General features: G+C 41.2%; 1 protein-coding gene across 9 annotated transcripts in view; it reads right to left on the bottom strand.

Moving 5' to 3' along the window:
* The window catches only part of PDE10A (phosphodiesterase 10A), a 569,606-nt gene that overhangs the window by 66,706 nt on the left and 482,829 nt on the right, over positions 1-20,071 (bottom strand). For all 9 annotated transcript variants that reach the window (XM_032338528.1, XM_032338527.1, XM_032338526.1 and 6 more), the window contains 5 exons: positions 8,960-9,100; positions 6,464-6,619; positions 4,955-5,005; positions 3,878-3,936; positions 1,946-1,997 (listed from right to left, as the gene is read on the bottom strand). In XM_032338528.1, the coding sequence (XP_032194419.1) occupies positions 1,946-1,997; positions 3,878-3,936; positions 4,955-5,005; positions 6,464-6,619; positions 8,960-9,100 (459 nt within the window). The remainder of the gene's footprint in view (positions 1-1,945; positions 1,998-3,877; positions 3,937-4,954; positions 5,006-6,463; positions 6,620-8,959; positions 9,101-20,071) is intronic.

The raw sequence follows: 20,071 nt of genomic DNA, 5'->3' as shown, positions 1-20,071 counted from the left end.
TGTAATGTAACTTTTCTTCCTTTACTTAATTAGAATAAGGAATTATATTACTTTATTACTTACTGTTCAACCACTCTTGCATTCCTGGGGTGAATGCTGTTTAGCTTGATGTAATCTTTACTCCTGGATTTGTTGTTGTTATATATTTTTGACTTTTGCATTGATATTTTGCTCAAAGGCTTTCCTTTTTTCTATCTTTAGATAATACTGGCATTAGGTTGAAAAGCTGGATGGCAGCCAGCACTGATGAGAACGTGGGGAAACTAGAGCCCGTGGGCACTGCCAGGGGAAGTAATATGGTGCAACTGCTCAGACACAGTCCAGCAGTTCCACAAAAAACAAAACACGCACTTATCATAGGACCCAGCAATCCCGCTCCCAAGTATTAACCAAAACAACTGAAAACAGGTACTCAAATTAAAAAAAAAATGTATGCAGATGTTCAAAGCAGCACTTTTCACATTAGCCGAAATGTGGAAACAACCCACATGTTCATCAGTCGGCGAAAGGATAAAAATGTAGTCATTCTAGCCGTACAAATGCAGTGTGACTCAGCCGTAAAAAAGAACAAAGTCGTGGTACTTGTTACAGCCCGAGTGGACTCCGATAACAGTGTGCTAAGTGCAAAAAGCCAGGCACAAGAGGCCACACATTACGTCATCTCTTTTACGTGAGATGTCTAGACTAGGTAAATCCACAGAAAAAGCAAGTCAATCAGTGGCTGCTTAGGACTGGGGGGCTGGGGGTGGAGGGAGTGGGGAGGAGGAGGCGTAAGTCGGTGACGGCCAAAATGACAGGGAGCGTCACTTTGAGGTAACGCAGATGTTCCTAATTGACCGGTGACGGTCGCACGTATCTTTGAATACACTAGAAGTCACTGAATTGAACACTTTAAATGGATGAATAGTGTGGTATGTAAATTATATCTCAATAAACCTGTTTTTAAGAAGATAATCCTAGTCAACGAGTGTTTCCTATACTCCTCGTCAAACCATGTCAATTCGTATATTTGTATTTTTACAGTTTAATATTTTCCACTTCTTTACAAACTTTTTAAATTTTGTCATAAGCAAGAAAATTATTTTTTACTATGCAATTAGGCAGGCTTTTCATCCAAATAAGACCATCAATATAACTAATTATATAAGGAATGGGCTGAGAGCAATAAAGAACTCCTAATGTTATTAATTCCCTTCATAAACTTTGTCTCCACAAGACACAGAGCATATCACACTTTATACTCACCTGCCATGATATCAAAGAGAAACACATCAGTGCACACCATGAAGCCCAGAGATAAGCCTATATACCTATAACTTATTGCAAAGGGTTGCAATCCTTTGAGAAAAGACCAGGAAAACGGGAAGGAATGAGAACCCATATCAAAGTACACAGAGGGCAAGAACAGTACCCAGCAAGCCTGACCCTGTGGTGTGCGCGGACAGGCCACTCTGCCTGGAAGCCACTTCTTTAAAGGGGTCTTGCCAGAGCACCAGAGCAGCAACACAAGAAAACATGGATAAAAGTCTACTTCTTAATGGCTTTCGGCTGCAAGTGCCTATCAGTCTGCCAGACAGGAGTAATTAAGATTAAAACTAAACAGAATGGACCTTAAGATCAAGAAGAGTCAGTTGGGAGTTCCTAGTGTAGTTGTTGTGCAAAAGGTATTCCGCAGAGTAGAAGAGGGAACTAAATGTCTCTTCAAAGTAGAGCTCACCACTGAATAATGAAAAACTCAGATATTTTTCCAAAAGTTACTCAAGATGCCTCCAAAATTAATCAAAAGTGACAAATAAATCAGAGCAACACCTCCGCTCACTAAGCACCCTCTTCCCATCATACTTAACACAGCGTATACATCTAATACCTGAAAATATTCCACCACGTGTTAGGACACGAATCTAAGGGTTAAATACAATCATTTTCAAAATAAAAAGCAACCTACCATTATGTGTTCAAGTAGAGAGTCTATTGCGACTATGTTATCAAAATATGTCCTGAAAAAAGGAACATAAAACTGGTAATTAATCTAAATAACACAGAACATATGAAAATAAATACATTTCCCATTTTTGCATACATTTAAGCAAAAAATGTAAAGATATATGTTGACTTCTGCCCTACTGCGGAAGCAACCAATAACATTACTTTAGAAAGATGAATGAAACTTTATCATTAACTTTGGTATGAAGATCTCTAATTTCAGAGGATGAATTAAGTCATTATTTTACTGGTAAGTACCTATTTTGAGAGAAAGTCTGTAGTATTTAACTAAAACTATGAAGGGATAAAATTGGGCTCACCATATTTAATATTTTCATGAATATCTGAAAAAAAATTTAAATCTGCTACATCTTATTAATATAGTTAAAATGTAAATTATCACTGAAAAACTGGAATGTTAAAATGTTAGTGTAACTGTACTGAGAAAGCAATGGAATTCATTTGGGAAGAAACATCAGGATACAAGAAATGTTAATAGTCCATTGACTTTGCACAAGTAAGTGATATATTCATTATTATAAATAGCAAGTAAATTTTTCGGAGATACATGGCACCTACATCAAAACGTCAACCTGATAAACAGATGAATCATTAAGTATGTATTTCAGGGACTGTGTTAATTTGGGACCTATTGGCAAGGTACTGCTTTCACTTGAGTTTCCTGTGAAGTTAGCAAGGTACTCAGAATTCAGACAACTTAATAGCGATAAGCAATGCCTTTTGCTGAGAAGACAACACTTTCTCTTCAGCCTGGAGCCAGCACGACTTCGCTTCATCTGTGCACTGAGGAATGCACTGCAAGGAAGATGGCAAAGAGTGGCTGTCCCCTGGGGGGAGGCTTACAGGGATCCAGCCGGACCGTGAGGACTCGCAAGACTGTCAGATACCTTAGCAAAGGAAGGCGCACAGCTTCCCTCTCTCTGTGCTCCGACGTAACAGCATCCTGTGTCCCAGAGACACGGTGCAATTCCCCGTCAGGGACATAGCTGGCGTGCGGGGTCAAATGAGAGCATTCTCACTCCCAGGCTTCTCTCATTTCATATTTCAAGAAATACATGCAGCACAAAGCAGCAACTCCAGGCTAACTAGGGATGGGAGTAGAGCGCTTGCGAATGGTAAGTTATAAGCACTGCCAAAGTGATCTATGAGAGAGAATATGGTCAGTGCTGCTGCTGGTGGAGGAACAGGTACGTATTTCCTCTTTTAACTTGCCAGAAGACGTGACCTTGAAGTGCCCACATCCTGCGGCATTATTCTAGATTTCACCAATTCAGTAGATGGGTCACATCTGTGGACATTTCTTTGTAGCAGGCAAAACCAGTTATGAACCTCGAACGTAATAAACATCTGGAAGTGCTTTCACCGCCAGCCCAAGGAGGTTTTTCTAGGTCAGATTTCAGGGAAATGGAACATTTTCTCTAAAACGATATCTGAGCTGCCATACATGGGAAAATTAAAATAGTAATTCTGATAATACGGTTTACTTCACTGACATTGAAGATAATGCCAGAGAGGACTTTTTGGAAAGTAATGAACTAGAACATTTCCTCCTCTTCTACGGCTCTCGGTATTCTCATACAAAAATAGAAATACTTAGTGTCTTTAACATTCTCTAGTGACTCGATGCAGAAAATATACACCAAATTGCAAATTAACATTATCACATACACATCCGGCTGTCCTTCTTCACTTGTAAAGTGAACACGGATGAGAATGTAACTTTATGGTCTGAAACGTGAACCTGAAATGTGAATCTCTCCTACCAGACCACTTCCTGACGGCAGTGGACAGTAGTGGTCTGCCCTTGTCTGAGCCTGCAGTTAGCTTGAACCCCTGAGCAAGCCCTTCTGCAACCCTAGAAATGAACACTTACTTGGACACATCAAGTAGGAAGTCATTCAGTTCCGTCTGTTTAGCAAGGCCTCTGCATACCTGCCGACCATAGAAAATAATGCCTATTAATCCTAAGAGATTTCTGCTTATTTAAAATAGCAATTCCTGCATACTATTTACCTTATTTTATTTCAAAAGACATAACACAATCCCTGCCTATGTAGCAGTAAGGCTATTAGTGACACGTCATACTTCTGCTGACATGCGCTAAGCTCTGCTCTCTGTGCTCTGAGTCACCGTCTCATTGAATCACTGCCCCGCAGAGATCAGGGACCCGCTCTTCTAACGGAGGCACACGGAAGCGCGGAGCTGTGCCCGCTCCGGAGTTACTAAGTGAGGGGCCAGCGTCCAGACCCGGACGGTCTGCCTCGAGCCGTGCTCTTTAAACCACTCCCCCGTGCAGAAGCGACACTTGGGCACAGACTGCACGTGGACCACACACAGACGGCTCTGCACGGTCCTTGTTCCTCACACTACCACCCCGCAGCTGGGCACGTGATCTGCTCCCACCACACGCCCGGGTGTGCTGAAGCGGAAAACCAAACAGCAGTGACAAGAACTGGAGGATACAAAGCTCCTGTGCCCCGGACCCTTGAGGTCTAGTTGCCAGGAAACTTGATAAAAAGTTTGTGACCTTTTAAATTACATCGTATTTTCAAGAGAGCCAGGTATTTTAAATTTGACAAGAATGTTTTTCACATACCCTTTAGTTTAAAGGTTTAGGAAATAGAGTCATAAAAATGTACTATCAATGCTATGGCCAGTGGGAGACCACTCCTTTGTTTTCAGTGGAAAACAAAAGCCATCATAGGACATATGCCATTTACGGCACAGATGATTAATAATTACATATAAATATAAAAAAAACAATGGCAAGATATTTAAGGCAGGGAATAAGTAAATACAAGTGAATAGACACAAAATTTTAGAAACAACAAAATACCTAATATCCAAAAATAACATGTGAAGGTCACTTATTAACCCCCCACCCTGTCCCCCAGTGGCTGCAACTCTTCTCTCTTTAAGGGGGGGCCCTAAGAACACCCCGAAGGCACACCTGCACCTGATGTATTGCTACTGAAGCCCAGGCGAGATTGGCTGTCGCGACCTAAAGAAAGAGGATGAAACACGTTTTCATTAGTTGCATGCAGACATCTGAACAAAGGGCTCTAGCACACATGTCTACGAAGAATTTTGAGGCCAGTGAGTATTTGAATATTTTGCCAAACACAGAGGATCAAAAAAGTACAGCATTTCTCTTTTACATTTCTTGCCTCTTTATATCTGAGTGTAATGTTCTCGCTCCTCTTCTCTTCGGATAAAAAGCAAGATGAACTGCTTTAGAGAGCTACCATCCAATGATTTTCACATGAAATAATTATTTTTCAGTATAACAAAAATGCTACTAAAACAGCCTCAATCATCACCCTTCCACAACGATGATCGGTTTCTAAAGTTTTGCGGACAAATTCCCCAACGACTAGCTACTCTGCTTCTTCTACTTTTCATTCGCTTCCCAAACATTCACCGGGCGCCTCTTGGGTACCAGGTAGCGCTCCAGGTGCTAGGGACAAACTGCTCCCACCCCGTCACCTTCCAGAACAGCTTATGGGGGGGCTGAGGGAGAAAGACAAGAAAAACAATATGGGAAGTGCGCAGGGTCCGAGCTGGTGACAAGGGGCTCCAGAGACACAAAGGCACAACGTGGAGATACACGAGGTGTTCAGGGAAGGCCTCCTCCTCCCTGACATGGCGACATGTGAGGACAGTCCCAAAGGAGGCGGCTGGGCAGGGGACAAGGACACGCAGAATCCAAGCCAACGTGGGGGCAGACGCAGAGGCTCCGTGCAGAAGCCAGTCAGCCTTGCTCAAGGGCCCAGGGTGGCTGGAGGCAAGGCGCAGGGCAGAAGGAGGCGCGGGCAGGCCCCGGGGCATCTGTATACGGGGAGCGACGGATCGCTGCAGTATCTCGGTTCAGGACTACTGAGCAAATTCTGATTCAGGGAACACTGCATGGAACTCACTGTTTCCAAATGTGATGCTGGAATCTTAGCTCGGGATATCCTCTAGGAAGAGGACATTTTTAGGAAAACAAGACAACCAGAATGTGAAAATTCTCCAAAGTCCTCCTCCTACTTTGATTCACAATATGGCACAGTTCTATTTTTACTGTTAGAATGGATTCTTACTAAAATAAGTTACTATATTTCTAATTTAATCAGTTTTCTCTCCAAGTGACTACAAAACAAAAATAAAGGTTTTTAAAAACCATCAAATCAGGGGCGCCAGGGTGGCTCAGTGGGTTAAGGCCTCTGCCTTCGGCTCGGGTCATGATCTCAGGGTCCTGGGATCGAGCCCTGCATCAGGCTCACTGCTCAGCAGGGAGCCTGCTTCCCTCTCTCTCTGCCTGCCTCTCTGCCTACTGGTGATCTCTCTGTCAAATAAATAAATAAAATCTTAAAAAAGAAAAAACCATCAAAACATTGTTAAGCACATGGTGATTTTAAATACTCATTCGTTTATTAGCTAAACAACACTAACGAGTTCCTCAACTGGCGAGCCTCACCTCCTGGTGGCTCATACAGAAGGCTTCTTTGCCCCAGTGCCGATACAGCTCGAGGACGCCGATCAAATCGCCAATGGCAGTGACAATCGGTAAACAGAGCACCGACTGGATGCGAGTCCCCGACTCCAGTCCAGTACCTCTCGGAAATCGCTCATCCTGAGAAATCCAAGGAGAACAAGATATAGGTTCAGTAAAAGAGGCGGAATCATTACATTAGGATGCTTATTGCTGCCAGAAATTGCCTAATACTTGTAATGAAAAATGGGCAGCCCATTTCAAAGGAAACCCACAAAGGCGGACACCATATGCCACATTTAAGGAAACGCTCATCCTTGGCAACAGGTGCCCACGCCACATGCTGCTTTACCGCTGCTTTAACCCGGGGCAGGAGAATCCAGTCAACCTGGAATATGCATCAATCATGAGACAATAAACATAATTATGATGGCTAACACATAGTTAAGCATCACCGTCTATGTACTGGAACTCTTCCAAGGGCTTTACCGGTGTATAAATATCATATGAAGGAAAATATATATAAAAAATGGTTTCTCTTCTATTTTGAAGGTTAGAATAACACAGAAGTGCATTTTAATGACAGTCATTCTGACTGAATCTCAAACGCTCACATGAAGTATTCAAATCATCCAATAATTATCGATTACTTGTGAAAAATGCAATTGGTTCTTTGACTTTTAACTTTCTAGCTTAGCAAATCACTCAAAGGAAGGCAGGGAAATTGAATGAATTGATACCCAAAGCACCATTCTGTTTATCTGATTTCTGTTTTCTGTAGGAAGCTTTTCCTAAATCAAGAACAGTACAAATACTATTTGTAATTTACAGATCTTCTGAAAGCCTGCATATACAATGGAACATTTTCAAATGACAACTTGTATGGTATCTACTTTTAACACTTAATTGAAATATAGTGACATATGACATTATTAAGTTTAAAGTATAAAACTGTTGATTCAATATATTTATACATTGTAATATGACTGCCATTGTAGTGGTAGTTAGCATTTCTATCTTGTCGAACAATTATCTTTCTAAAAAATTTTATGTGCTTTAGAGAAAGTGCACACAAAGAGGGGGCAGGGGCAGAGAGAGAGGGAGAGAGAGAATCTCAAGCAGACTCCGGGCTGAGCAGAGAGCCCGATGCAGAGCTCAGCCTCACGACCCTGAGATCATGGCCTGAGCCAAGACCAGGAGTTAGAGGTTAACTGACTGAGCCACCCAAGTGTCCCACATCTTATAATGAAGATCTCATCTTTCAGCAACTTTCTTCATCCGTATCTCTATCTGCACAGATAATTAGTGGCAAAACCAGAATTAAAACCCAGCTCTCGGGACTCCCACTCAGCACGTCCCCCGAGCAATGTCATAGAACCTCTACTAGAGTCATTGGCGCACTTGTCCATTTAGAAGTCTAGGCGCAGGTGGTACCGTCTCATCAGAACGCACACATACGGTGCGGAAGACCGCCACGTTCCCCGCACCCGTGTCCTTCGTCAACGCACACATACGGTGCGGAAGACCGCCACGTTCCCCGCACCCGTGTCCTTCGTCAACGCACACATACGGTGCGGAAGACCGCCACGTTCCCCGCACCCGTGTCCTTCGTCAGTGTCCTCCAGTACCGATCTGGGCTTGCTTATGTGCTTTCCTTTGGCTAACGCAAAGTAAATTAGATGAAAGCAGAGGCTTGAAAACTCACTTGCATGTTTCACTTACTCTCCGGAACCTCTCCACCACCGTGAGAACATTCCGGGCCAGCTTTCCTTAGGGGTGGGGTGGGGAGGTAGGGGACTGACAAACACAGAGAACTGAGGCCCTCAGCAGCCAGCCAACTGCTAAGTGACGGCCAGTTCAGATGCATAAGCAAGCCCAGCTGAATACAACCCAATCAGCAGGATGGCCCAATGCACAGACACATCAGAAGTCACAGGTGGTTGTTGCGGGACATGACTAAAACCTAGGGTAGCATGGTACACAGCATCCATAGCCATCTTGCTAGGATGATATAACACAGAACAGTGATCATTTAGTTTACATCAATATAAAACATACATTTTATGATTAACTGTACTGATATCTGTTAAAATAAGAACTATTCAAATCTAGCTCTCAGTGGGCATATGATTTTTTTTAAAGATTTTATCCATTCATTTGACAGAGAGAGAGAGACCACAAGTAGGCAGGGAGGCTGGCTCCCCACTGAGCAGAGAGCCTGATGTGAGGCTCGATCCCAGGACCCTGGGATCATGACCTGAGCTTCGAAGGCAGAGGCTTTAACCCACTGAACCTCCCAGGTGCCCCAAGATATGATTTTTCTGAGGACAAATTTTAGTTTATATACAAATTCATTTATTGACCTGTATCTTACTCTAATGCTTTTATAAAATGGTTTGAATCATAATATCAATATGATATGTCAACTTTATAAAATAAATACTTCAGGTTACAAGTGTCACAGAGTAAAAAGCCATTTACCCCAAGGATGTCCTCCACTAGCAATGTTTTTCTGGACTTGGCCACGTAGGCAGAGGTGGTGGTTCCCTGGGCAATGGGCCCAGCAGGGATGAGCCGGGGTTTTCCTTCTTTGATTCCAGGCGGAGTGAAGACGCACAGACTCTGGCAAGAAGAAAGAACATGTTTAACAGACCTCCCTGCGCTCGGAGCTGCAGGACGACTCCTAGATCCTACTTATCATAAGCAATCAGTGAGCCAATGAAGAGAGACAGGAAATGAGGAAAGTGCTTTGATCCAACGGGTATGTGAGGTGAAATTCTCTCTCACATTCCCGAGAGGACACAAAATACAGGCTAGATATAGGACTTCAACGAATGCCTCGGCAGGAAAAAAAAAAAAAAAACTCTTAAAGTAGCTTCCTATTTTGATATAGAGGAAACAATAAAATGGGAAAAAAAAAAAAAAAAGTTGTCCTTGGGGTCAAGGTACTGTCGAGAAACAGACATCAGGCTCAACCTCCCAACCTCCCCTAGAGGCTGGACTTACACATCTGGAGACGGGATCAGGGACTACAAGTCAAATTAATTTGGTTATATTTTTCATTTTCATTAAAAATCTTTTTAAGATTCAATAATCCTCTTAAGCTATACATGTTCCTACCAATACTTGCTATTACTAAGCAAATTTATTGCTTAGTAATAGCAAAAATCCAAAGTATTCTGGACAAAGCTGGGTACATGTTTCCCTTTCCAATGATTAGGCAGAGAAGGTAAAATCCTGAAACTATTTTAAGACTAAGTGTTTTTTAAAAATATGATCAGTTATTTTGACTAAATCCAATATTTTAAATAAATTTCTACTAAGTAAGAATTGCTAATCAAAACAAATCACCTAGAGATTGGGGGCAATATTTTAGCATAACTGTATTTTGACTAGCTACTCGATCTGAAAAATATTAAAGTTCAGGTAAATTCTCCCAGCACTTTAATCTTAAATTGGACTGCTGTAAATTAAAGTCTGAAGACCTCTGAGGCAGTAAGATTAGATAATCCTCTTAAGCTGTGTTCCTACTAATACTTGCTATTACTAAGCAAATTCTAGCTGAAAGCACTGAGTTGGATATAATTATACACTTAATAGATGCCTGGTTTTCAAGCTCTATAATGTCAGTGCACCCCTTCTTCCTAAAAACCTCTATCACAGTAGAGTAAAGCCTAGGAGCTGGGAGTGGGGAGACGGGAGGGAAGCAGAGCATAGGTGCACCCCCAGCTGCTTTAAATAAATCACCATTACTTAGATTCGAAGCTAAGTTCAAAGTATTTTATTCTATATTAGTTAGGACTGCGCTTACACAGCATTTGTAATTAAGTACAATCAATGCCTATGGGAAATACATTTTAAAGATTCTTTTTAAGAGATTAAGTTAAAAATGTTTATTCTGCTTTAAAAAGATCTTTAAAATGTAACTACATATAAGACAGCAAAGGAAAACTTCACCGTATTTATTTTTAAAGAGCCTAGAATTCACGTCACCAGTTTTAGAGTTACCGTAGTTCCACTACACGCCAATACGTGTGTGGTATAGACGAAATCCAGACTTCAATTAGATGTAGTGTCTGTCCCCGCCACAGTAAAAAAGTCAGTGAGCCGCCCTCTCTTAAGAATGAGGGAAGAGAGAAGAGTTGTTCCAGAACAGGAAGAAGGAATGACTGCAAGAAAAACACTATAAAGGATGTGGTATATTTAGCCTGAAGAAAAATCAGAAATGATCATGAGTTTCTCAAACTCTGAGAAAGTTAATCACAAGAAGGATGCTTTCATTACCAAAGACGGAATGTAGGAAACGAACCTGAACACAACTGAGGGGTTTGCCTCCCTCCTACAGAGCCTCCCAGGACCGTGACAGAAGGTAAACTCTGGGGCAAGCTCCCAGCAGCAGCTTTGGATTTTTTTTTTATTTTTTTAAGATTTTATTTATTTGACAGAGAGAGTGAGCACAAGCAGGGGAGCAGCAGAGTGAGAGGGAGAATCAGATTCCCCGCTGAGGGGAGAACCCGACGTGGGGCTCGATCCCGGGACCTTGGGATCATGACGTAAGCTGGAGGCAGATGCTTAACAGACTGAACCACCCAGACGCCCTGGATTTTTTTTTTTTTTTTTAAATAGTCTTTGGCTTTGTTTGTTGTTTGAAGATCTACAACAGACATCTCTTTTGGATGACTTTGCTATATGTTCTTTAGGGCTAGATTTAATAATATCTACAAGTTATAATTAACCTTCAAAAGTCAATAACCTAAGAATAGCTAATATAATCCTATATTTTTAGAAGGTCATATCTGTAATATTATAAAATATTTATTTATCCTATGTAGGGTTTCTATCGAGGCATGAGAAACAGATAGCAAACACTGCACCAAGGGTATATGGAAAGCTATTCTAGGTATTAAGCTTGCTGACAATAAAAGGTTTAGAAATCTTTCAACTGGTTGATTGAATCTGAAAAGCTTGTAGATAATAGTTACCAAAAAATTAAATAATCCTTTACTGTGGAAACTTTATCTTTGTTTTACCAATGACCTTATGATTTTTGTTCATATTTATCAAATAGAAATGCTTCCAAATGACAGCCAGAGGCGAGTGCTAAGAGGACTGAGAAATCATCAGACGAAGGCCGAAAGCCCAGGCGGGAAGAGAAAATGAGGACCGACCTAGGACTGCCCCCTCCTTCTGCCGTGGCTTCAACTTCTCCCTCTGCATCACTGCCTTCCCACTCTTCTGTTTCTGTGTTTTACTCCATACAATTCCTGCGCAAAGGTGCACCATGTGACATCCATTTCCGAGGGAAGATCAGCCGCTGGTTTGAATTCCGTGTTCAGTGACAGCACGTGCTTTCTGTCCTTCAGGACCTTTGCCGCTGACCGCACTCATGGGCAGCAATTATTGCAAGTGGAGCAAGTCAGTAACAGACCTCTAAATTAGAGGCTGAATTTTGCATGGACTCAAGGGATGGGCAAGATTCATTAAGCCCACCTTTATTTACTCTCCGGAAATCATCAGATGGACAGCTGTGTACTGAACAGTCACTCCTTCGTGGTTAAGCTACCACCGTCGCCACATACTCAAACTCTGAGAACACTTGGGGGTTTCCGAATTCTCAGAGCTGTACCGGTCAGTCAATCTGTCCACCACACTGCCTGAATGACTATAAACTTGTCGTACATTCTGTGACCTGACAAGGCAAGTCTTGCTTCAGTTCTTAGTGTTTCAAAGTAATCATAGTTGATTTGATAAGATATAATTTGCATTTTTCATTGGCTGGCAAAGGGGCTGCATTACTGAATTAACCTATAATGGGTATAACTAAGTACTAGGGAAACTTACAAAGGAAATAGTAACTTTACTTTTATTTTTTATATTTATTTAAATTCAGTTAATTAACATATAGTGTATTACTAGTTTCTGAGGTAGAGTTCAGTGATTCATCAGAGTAAATTTATTTTAAAAAAACATGATTTTTGACATAAGGGTTTTTCCTGGGATGTTCAGATTATTAAGATAAAAAACAGACTATTTTATAGGAGGGTAAATGGAAACTGCTTTTTTCAAACATCACCACACGGTATTTTAGAATGCATTAAGACTACTATGCATGTACTTACATCATTTATGTATAAAATGCCATGTTAAACTGAGTCTCTAAAATTAATTCCTGCTCTCACACTGTATCATCTATGAAAGCTTCTATTAGCACAAACATATTTTAGGGGGGCTAGAAATAAAAACAACTAAAAACAAGGAAAAGTTCCAAAGTTTCAAACCTCAACCACCTATACTCTTTCGGGGGGGGGGGGCCACAAATCACCAGCATCCAGAACATGCAACTTGACCAGTCCTGCTGTTGGTCTTTCTCTCCTCTGACTGACTGTTAGTCCTCCGCTGCCAAGGACCGTCAAAGAGACCGGCCATGGGGTGGGGGTGGGGGACAAATTAGCTTCTTCAATTTTGCAAAGAAACCCATTATGAACGAACCAACATTTCTGGAATAACAGCAATTTTTAATACTTATTTCTAAGGTTAGGTAATGGAAACAATCGTCATAACCAGTAGGTTGACTCAATGAAACCATAAGAAAACATTCAAATTACAAAAAAGCAAATTAGGAGAAAAAGATTTGGTGGAAAATGAACACTAGAAATGACTCAGAATTTATTGAAATAACGTGATTTTTTGATGAAATGGGAAAATCTGGTTCATTGACATCAATTAAACAGGTCAGGTTGTAGACATCATTCTGATCTTCCTTCCCATAAACAATTCAAAGACCACTTTATTAGGAAACTTCATTTCTTATGTTAAAGGTTCAATTCGCAATCAGTTAAGTTTTAGAAATTCTTTAAAAGTCTACTACTATTTAGGCTTTTCATGGAGTTATTTTTCTCACGAGACACTAGATGGCAGTGGACAGTAAATGAATTTAGATGCATGCAGCTGGCCAGAGCAGCTGGCCCTGGGCTCACCTGGGACTTTAAAGAGAGAACTAACTCTGCATGAGCCTTAAAAATCAACCTTATTTGTGCAGCATAACAAATAGCATGGAGGACATGGGGAGTTAGAGAGGAGAAGGGAGTTGAGGGAAATTGGAAGGGGAGGTGAATCATGAGAGACTGTGGACTCTGAAAAACAATCTGAGGAGTTGAAGGGATGGGGGGTGGGAGGTCGGGGTACCAGGTGGTGGGTATTAGAGAGGGCACGGATTGCATCAGCACTGGGTGTGGTGCAAAAATAATGAATACTGTTATGCTGAAAATAAAAAAATAAATAAAAAAAAACTGCTATAAAAAAAAAATCAACCTATTGAAGTTCATCATGCAGTTGAAGAAAGTCATGCAATTACTTTAAAGTACTTGCTATAAACTGGTTTTTAACACCAATATATGAAAAACTATCCAAAAATTTATGAGTTTGAAAGGTTTTCAGCTTTTACAAACAACTCTTACAGATAACATGAGAAAAACCGTAATGATACTATTATAAAGTATGTTATGTGTCAGAGTAAAAGACTCAGAAAACAGAAAAACTGTACAATTGTATGAAACAGAAAAACTGTACAAACAGCAAGTTTAATTAACCAAGATCTTGTCATGGAAAATATAGTTTTTTTTTTTTTTTTCCAACAAATAGTTCAAGAATACCTTATATGCATCATTACGTCAGTCTCTGCTAAGGGCCAGGACATAGAAATACGCTCCTTCCTCTCCTAACTCGGGATTTCTCACAGACGCTGCTTCGGCCCGAGAAAGTCCTTGATCCCCCTTCTTACCTGCAGTGAGAGGTCTTCAGTCATCTGCCCGCCAACCCCTGCTTCAACAGAGCTCATCATCTGCCTTGCTTGTAAGGGGAGCACCTGAGCACCCCATCAAATTCAGTGTCCCAGGACACCCTGGCTTTCTCTCTGTGTGTACGCAAGACCCTGCACACTGAGCTGCGGACTTCTCCATTTCCTCTACTGGTTGTACATTCTTTGAGGACAGGAACGGTGGTTTGTTTTGTTTTTTATAATCTTCGTATGCTCAGCAATTTAGCATAGCTGTTTGGTATACAGCAGGTATTTTAAGTGGTTGCTGAAGGAGAAGCATTCATGACATAACATTTAACCAATGGAAGTTAAATTAAGATTTAGAAAGTTTAAGCTTCTTGTCCAACTCACAAAGTGGTGACCTGGAACTCACATGGGACAATTCCAGAATCAGCTTTTGGGAAGTGGTCCTTCTTCCAAGCTCTGAAACAATGCACAGGAATTCTCTCTCTTGAAGGACGTGCGGCGGAGTGTGAACAAGAAAAGCACAGGCAAGATCTAATGAGGGAAACTACTCTGGTTCGTCACTGTTCCCAGGGGCAGCAAGCGGCCTGAACCAGGTTTGTACTCAAAAATCAGTCTGAAATATATGTCCTAGTGGCTTTTACAAAAACTTTATTTTATCACTGTTTCTAGTTTCTTCCATTTACTGGTCCTATTAGGTTTTCTATGATCATCTGCATTCAACGTATTCAATGGGACAATATATATTTTATATTATATATGTTACATATACATCATATATTTAAAAACCTGTCCATTGTGTCTAGATTTCATATTTATTAGTGCACGCATCCTCTTTTAACTTATCTTCATTCGACCTATTGTTGTATCTTCTAAATTATTAAACATAAATATTGTGTTTTCTCTTCTTTAGTAATTACGTTAGCAAATAGCTTATATCTGTATAGTCTTTTTTTTTTTTTTTTAAGATTTATTTACTTATTTGAGAGAGAGAGGGGTGGAGGTGCAGAAGGAGAGAGAGAACCCTCAAGCAGACACAGGGCTCGATCTCACGACCTGGAGATCACAACCTGAGCCAGAAGTCAGACATTCAACTGACCACACCACCCAGGTGTCCCTATGTCTGTATAGTTTTCAGATTCTCTTGTTTCTTTTTCTAAGTGCATGGATTAAACTGTCAAATCCCAAGAGGGCAGAGATTTTAATTTACTACCGCGTCGCTAGTACGTGAACACTACCATGTACTCATACTCAGTAAGAACGTGCTGAATTAATGAATTAATTTTGTCTCTTATTTATTAATGCATAAAAAATGTATATAAGATGTTTAATACTTCAAGAATGTGGATTTTCTTCTATGAACAACTTTGTCCAGAGCTTGAGCAATACTACAATTCATTTTTGTAAATATTATACTCTCAATATCTCAATAAAGAGTCACATTACACATTATTTATATTAATTCCCTGGTTTTTAGCCATTATGGGGATCTGAAATTCTTAAATGGAGGCTAAATGCATGAAAATGAGTCTAACTCAAAGAAGAGAGGGAAATCCATGGTGGTAAGTCCTAAAATTAGGTAGATGCATTTTTTGGATAAATCTACTCATTGATACTACTAACATTCTCTGAGTTGTATTTTTGATCTGTCAATCCTAAAATTACTATTGTACTTTTCTGTTCCTTTGGGGGGGGGGTGCTTGCTTTACAAATTTTGATGCATCAAATATTTACAGCATAAACTTCATAACAGCTCTGCCTTCATGCAGACTAAACACTTCACAAATCCCAAGTGACCTCTTGTTCCAATTTAACGCCTCTATTTCCCAAATTCAACTTTATCATGGATCTAGCGCACTTGCTCTCCTTTTGTTTTCATTTTTCCGGAATAGATTTGCTCCATCTAAAATTACCTTTTTAAATTGTATTTTTATTTTTTAAATTATTTATTTATTTGAGGGAGAGGGAACACAAGCAGGGCACGAGGAAGGGCGGAGAGAGAGGGACAAGCAGATCCCCGCTGAGCAGGAAGCCCGATGTGGGGCTCCATCCCAGGACCCCGGGATCATGACCTGAGCCAAAGGCAGATGCTTAACCGACTGAGCCACCCAGATGGACCTAAAATTGCCTTTTTATTTTTAACTACTCCTGAGTCCTTTGTTTATATGTGTCTCTGTAAAAGAGAAGACTGTTGTGGGGTTTTTAAATCTAATTTAAGACTTTTTTCTTTTGATAGATGGGCCCATTCTACTTACAATTTTGTTGTGACATATTTTTGTAAGGAGTACCACGATCTATTTTATGTTTTATTTTTAGTGTTTTAATACTACTTAGTTTGTTTTCTATCTTTTCCTTAACTTTCCATGTTTTCTTTAAATGTTTTTCTCTCTGGTAATACTGATGTGAGGATTTAATTCTAGTGGAACTTTTGATATATTAAAATATTATTTAAATTCTATTTCTTAATGTATCAATTTAGAAATTATTTTTGCTGATTCTTATTTATGAAAAAAAGAATTTAATCCTTGTATAAGAATTTTATAATTCCTCCCATCTGTATCTTAATCCTCGATATTTTTGATATAGACTAAAAATTTTATCTCAGTCCACTTGGGTTACATTATTATATTTTTTTCATGAAATCATATACATTCTGTTATAAGTGTGAGTTGTTTGAGGCTTTATAATTATGATTCAAAGTCCTGAGGCAATTTTTGAAAAATATTTATAAATATCTATAATATGCCACCTTGTATTAAGAAAATACACATGTATCTGCTCACATGGGCCTATATACATATATATACACATATATATGTATATATATACATATATAATATTTATATAGAGACAATATATTTCATTGAATATCGTTAGTTTACATTTTAAAGTATGTCAGCATCTGTTCAAGCAACAGGGGAGATTAGATAGTATGATACTCCTGAGAAACATAATTTGAAAATTATTTAAAGGCTGGACAAAGCACATTTTCCAACCCTTCTAATGCACTGCCGGACTGAGAAGAATGGATAGGACCCACAGAAGTCTATAAAGAAGCCAGGAGAGGAACGTTGGAGGCGAGCAAATCCTGAGCCGGACTGCTTTGGAGAGCAGCAAAGCCTAGTTGTACTGACCTCCCCTTAGGAAGCCACCACGGCAAGAAGGACCCCTACAGGGAGTCCGGACTTGCCAGGGGCCAACGCCTCATTTTAGCTGGAAGTGCAACTACACTCACAGCCACAAGGAGATTAGCAGGACCCCAGATTCTCTTGATTTACTGCTAGAGGGAAAATAAAAACATCTTCTGCGAAATCATAACATCCTGTGGGTGTACGGCTTGAATCCATACTACTTTGCTGCCTGAACAAAAACCTCATGAGATAATTTAAATAGTCCTGGATTAGTGGTGCCTTAGGTGACTGGCGAAAACAAATACACATGCTGTGTCCACGAAAGGAGCTTAGACAGAGTCCCTAAGAATGGCCATTTAAAAAGGCCCAAGGAAGATTATGATTCACAGTTAAAACATAAAAGAAAATAAAACACACGAGCAAATAAGCCGCCATCCGTGAGAGATGGATGAAACAAAAGCCAAGAAATGTAAATTCAGAGAGAGTATAAAAAATATGAAAGAGATGGGGCGTCTGGGTGGCTCAGTGGGTTAAAGCCTCTGCCTTCGGCTCAGGTCATGATCCCAGGGTCCTGGGATCGAGTCCCGCATCGGGCTCTCTGCTCAGCAGGGAGCCTGCTTCCTCCTCTCTCTCTGCCTGCCTCTCTGCCTACTCGTGATCTCTGTCTGTCAAATAAATAAATAAAATCCTTAAAAAAAAATATGAAAGAGGCATAGAGTCAATGTTAAATGTAGTTATGACCCAAGAAAAATATGACAAACTTAAAAAAATATCCAGGGAATAAAAAAACTATACTGAAGACTGAGAAAAACAAAGCAAGAACCCAAAAGTAACTATGCTGAAGTCAATATACAGAGAGATAATTTTTATCAATCTCAACTCTACAGCAAAGATTTATTTCAAGAAAATGAAGACATAAAGACATACTCAGGTAGACAAAAACTGAGTTTCCCATCAGCACACTCTCATCAAGGGAAATTCTACAGGACAGAAGAAAAGTGGTTCCAAATGGAAGACTCGAGACATAAAAAAAAAATGAAGAGCAAAGAAAGAGGTAATTATGTAGACACAGCTGAAGAAACACTTCAGGCCTGGGAGGCTCAGTTGGTTAAATGTCTGACTCTTGATCAGCTCAGGTCTTGAATGCAGGATCATGAGTTCAAGGCCCATGCTGGGCTCCACACTAGGTGTGGGACCCACTTTCCGGAAGGAAGGGCGGGAGGATGGATAGAACACTGCAGTGAGCTTCCGACCTCAGGCAATAGCTTCTTCTGACCCACAGAAGTCCCGAGGGCAGGGAAATATTAAGGCACAGCTGCCTGCGCAGAACACATTCACAGAAAAATGTGAGCACGATGCAGTGATTATCCCCTACAAGAATCCCTCCAGGAAGACGAGGTCTGTGCCTCCATGAAGACCACCTTCTAGTGAGAAAGCGTGACGATCTCACGAATCACAGATGAACACCTCGTCGCAGGCTCGGCTGAAGTCTCTCAAGGAGAAGCTTACGGAGCTCCCACACGGGGAGGAGACGGACGTGGACGCCCGGAACGGGGCTGCGAGGCCGGGCAGTGCTCTGCTGCTCCGGGGCCATGCTGCTGCGCAAGGCGGGGAGCGGTGGCCCCGAGAGGGCCGGCCACAGCGACACCGACCGAGGCCAGGAGCGCGTGGAGCACCGAGCCGGCGGGCGCCGGGCAGGGATGCAGCGTCCTCGCCCCTCGAGTTACCGAAGTAAAAAGAATTAGAACTGATAATCGTCGAATACAGTTTACTGTGGACACAAAAGCTTTTTCTAAATCACATATTCCAGGAATCTACATATACTCGGGCTTGTAAAAATAAAGCAACCCCCCCCAAAACAACAAACAAACAAACAAACAAAAACCCCCAAAAATGAAAAAAAGAAAACACAAAAACCAAAAACCAAGACAGAGAAATGACTAAAAATATGGGATTCGGGAATCTAAATCCAGGCTCTGAAAGCCAAGCACTTCCCGAGGCTCGCACCCCCCAGAGCCCTGGGCTCTCGCCGCCTGCCCTTCCTGACCTCCGCAAACCACTTGCCCGCTCTCTCTCACACCGAGCCGAAGAGGGTCACCCCACCAGCCGCCTCAGCTCCAGGGTTCACTCACTCCTTTTCATGGAAACAGCTAGAAATGCTGAGTGCGGGAAGAAGGCTTCAGCAGAGAACTGGGGTGGTCCGAGTGTGGGTCACAAACAGCTGTGGCTGAAGGGAAAGGGCCACGTGGTATTTACTCGGCGGCCGAGGCCAAGCCCCGGGACTTGTCTGCAGGTCCCAGGGGCGTCACACGGGGATGTGCACACTCATGACCACCTGAGCTGACATACACACCAGTTGAGTTTACACAGAACTGCAAAGTAGATCAAAGAGGCAAAATTTTGGAAATAAGGTTTTAGAATGAACGGGAAAGAAAGAGACGCACTGGTTATTTTAGTGGCTTAGCCATTAGCCTGAAGTATCATTTGAAGTGTTGAGAAGCAGTAGCGATACCTGAAGAATTCAATTTAACAAATACTCTTGTTCTGTACATGGAAGACACGAGGAGAGATGCTGGTGAGTGTGAAGATGAGTAAGGAAAGGTCCTGGTCCTAAGGAGCTTTTAATGCTGGAACATAAATTTTTACTATGCGGAGGGAGAGAAAGCTTGCAGAAACGAAGAG

The sequence above is a fragment of the Mustela erminea genome, chromosome 4, assembly GCF_009829155.1.
Source record: "Mustela erminea isolate mMusErm1 chromosome 4, mMusErm1.Pri, whole genome shotgun sequence".
Taxonomy (NCBI): Eukaryota; Metazoa; Chordata; class Mammalia; order Carnivora; family Mustelidae; genus Mustela; species Mustela erminea.
Note: the sequence above shows the minus strand (reverse complement) of the source record. Positions and strands in the feature narration are given on the sequence as shown.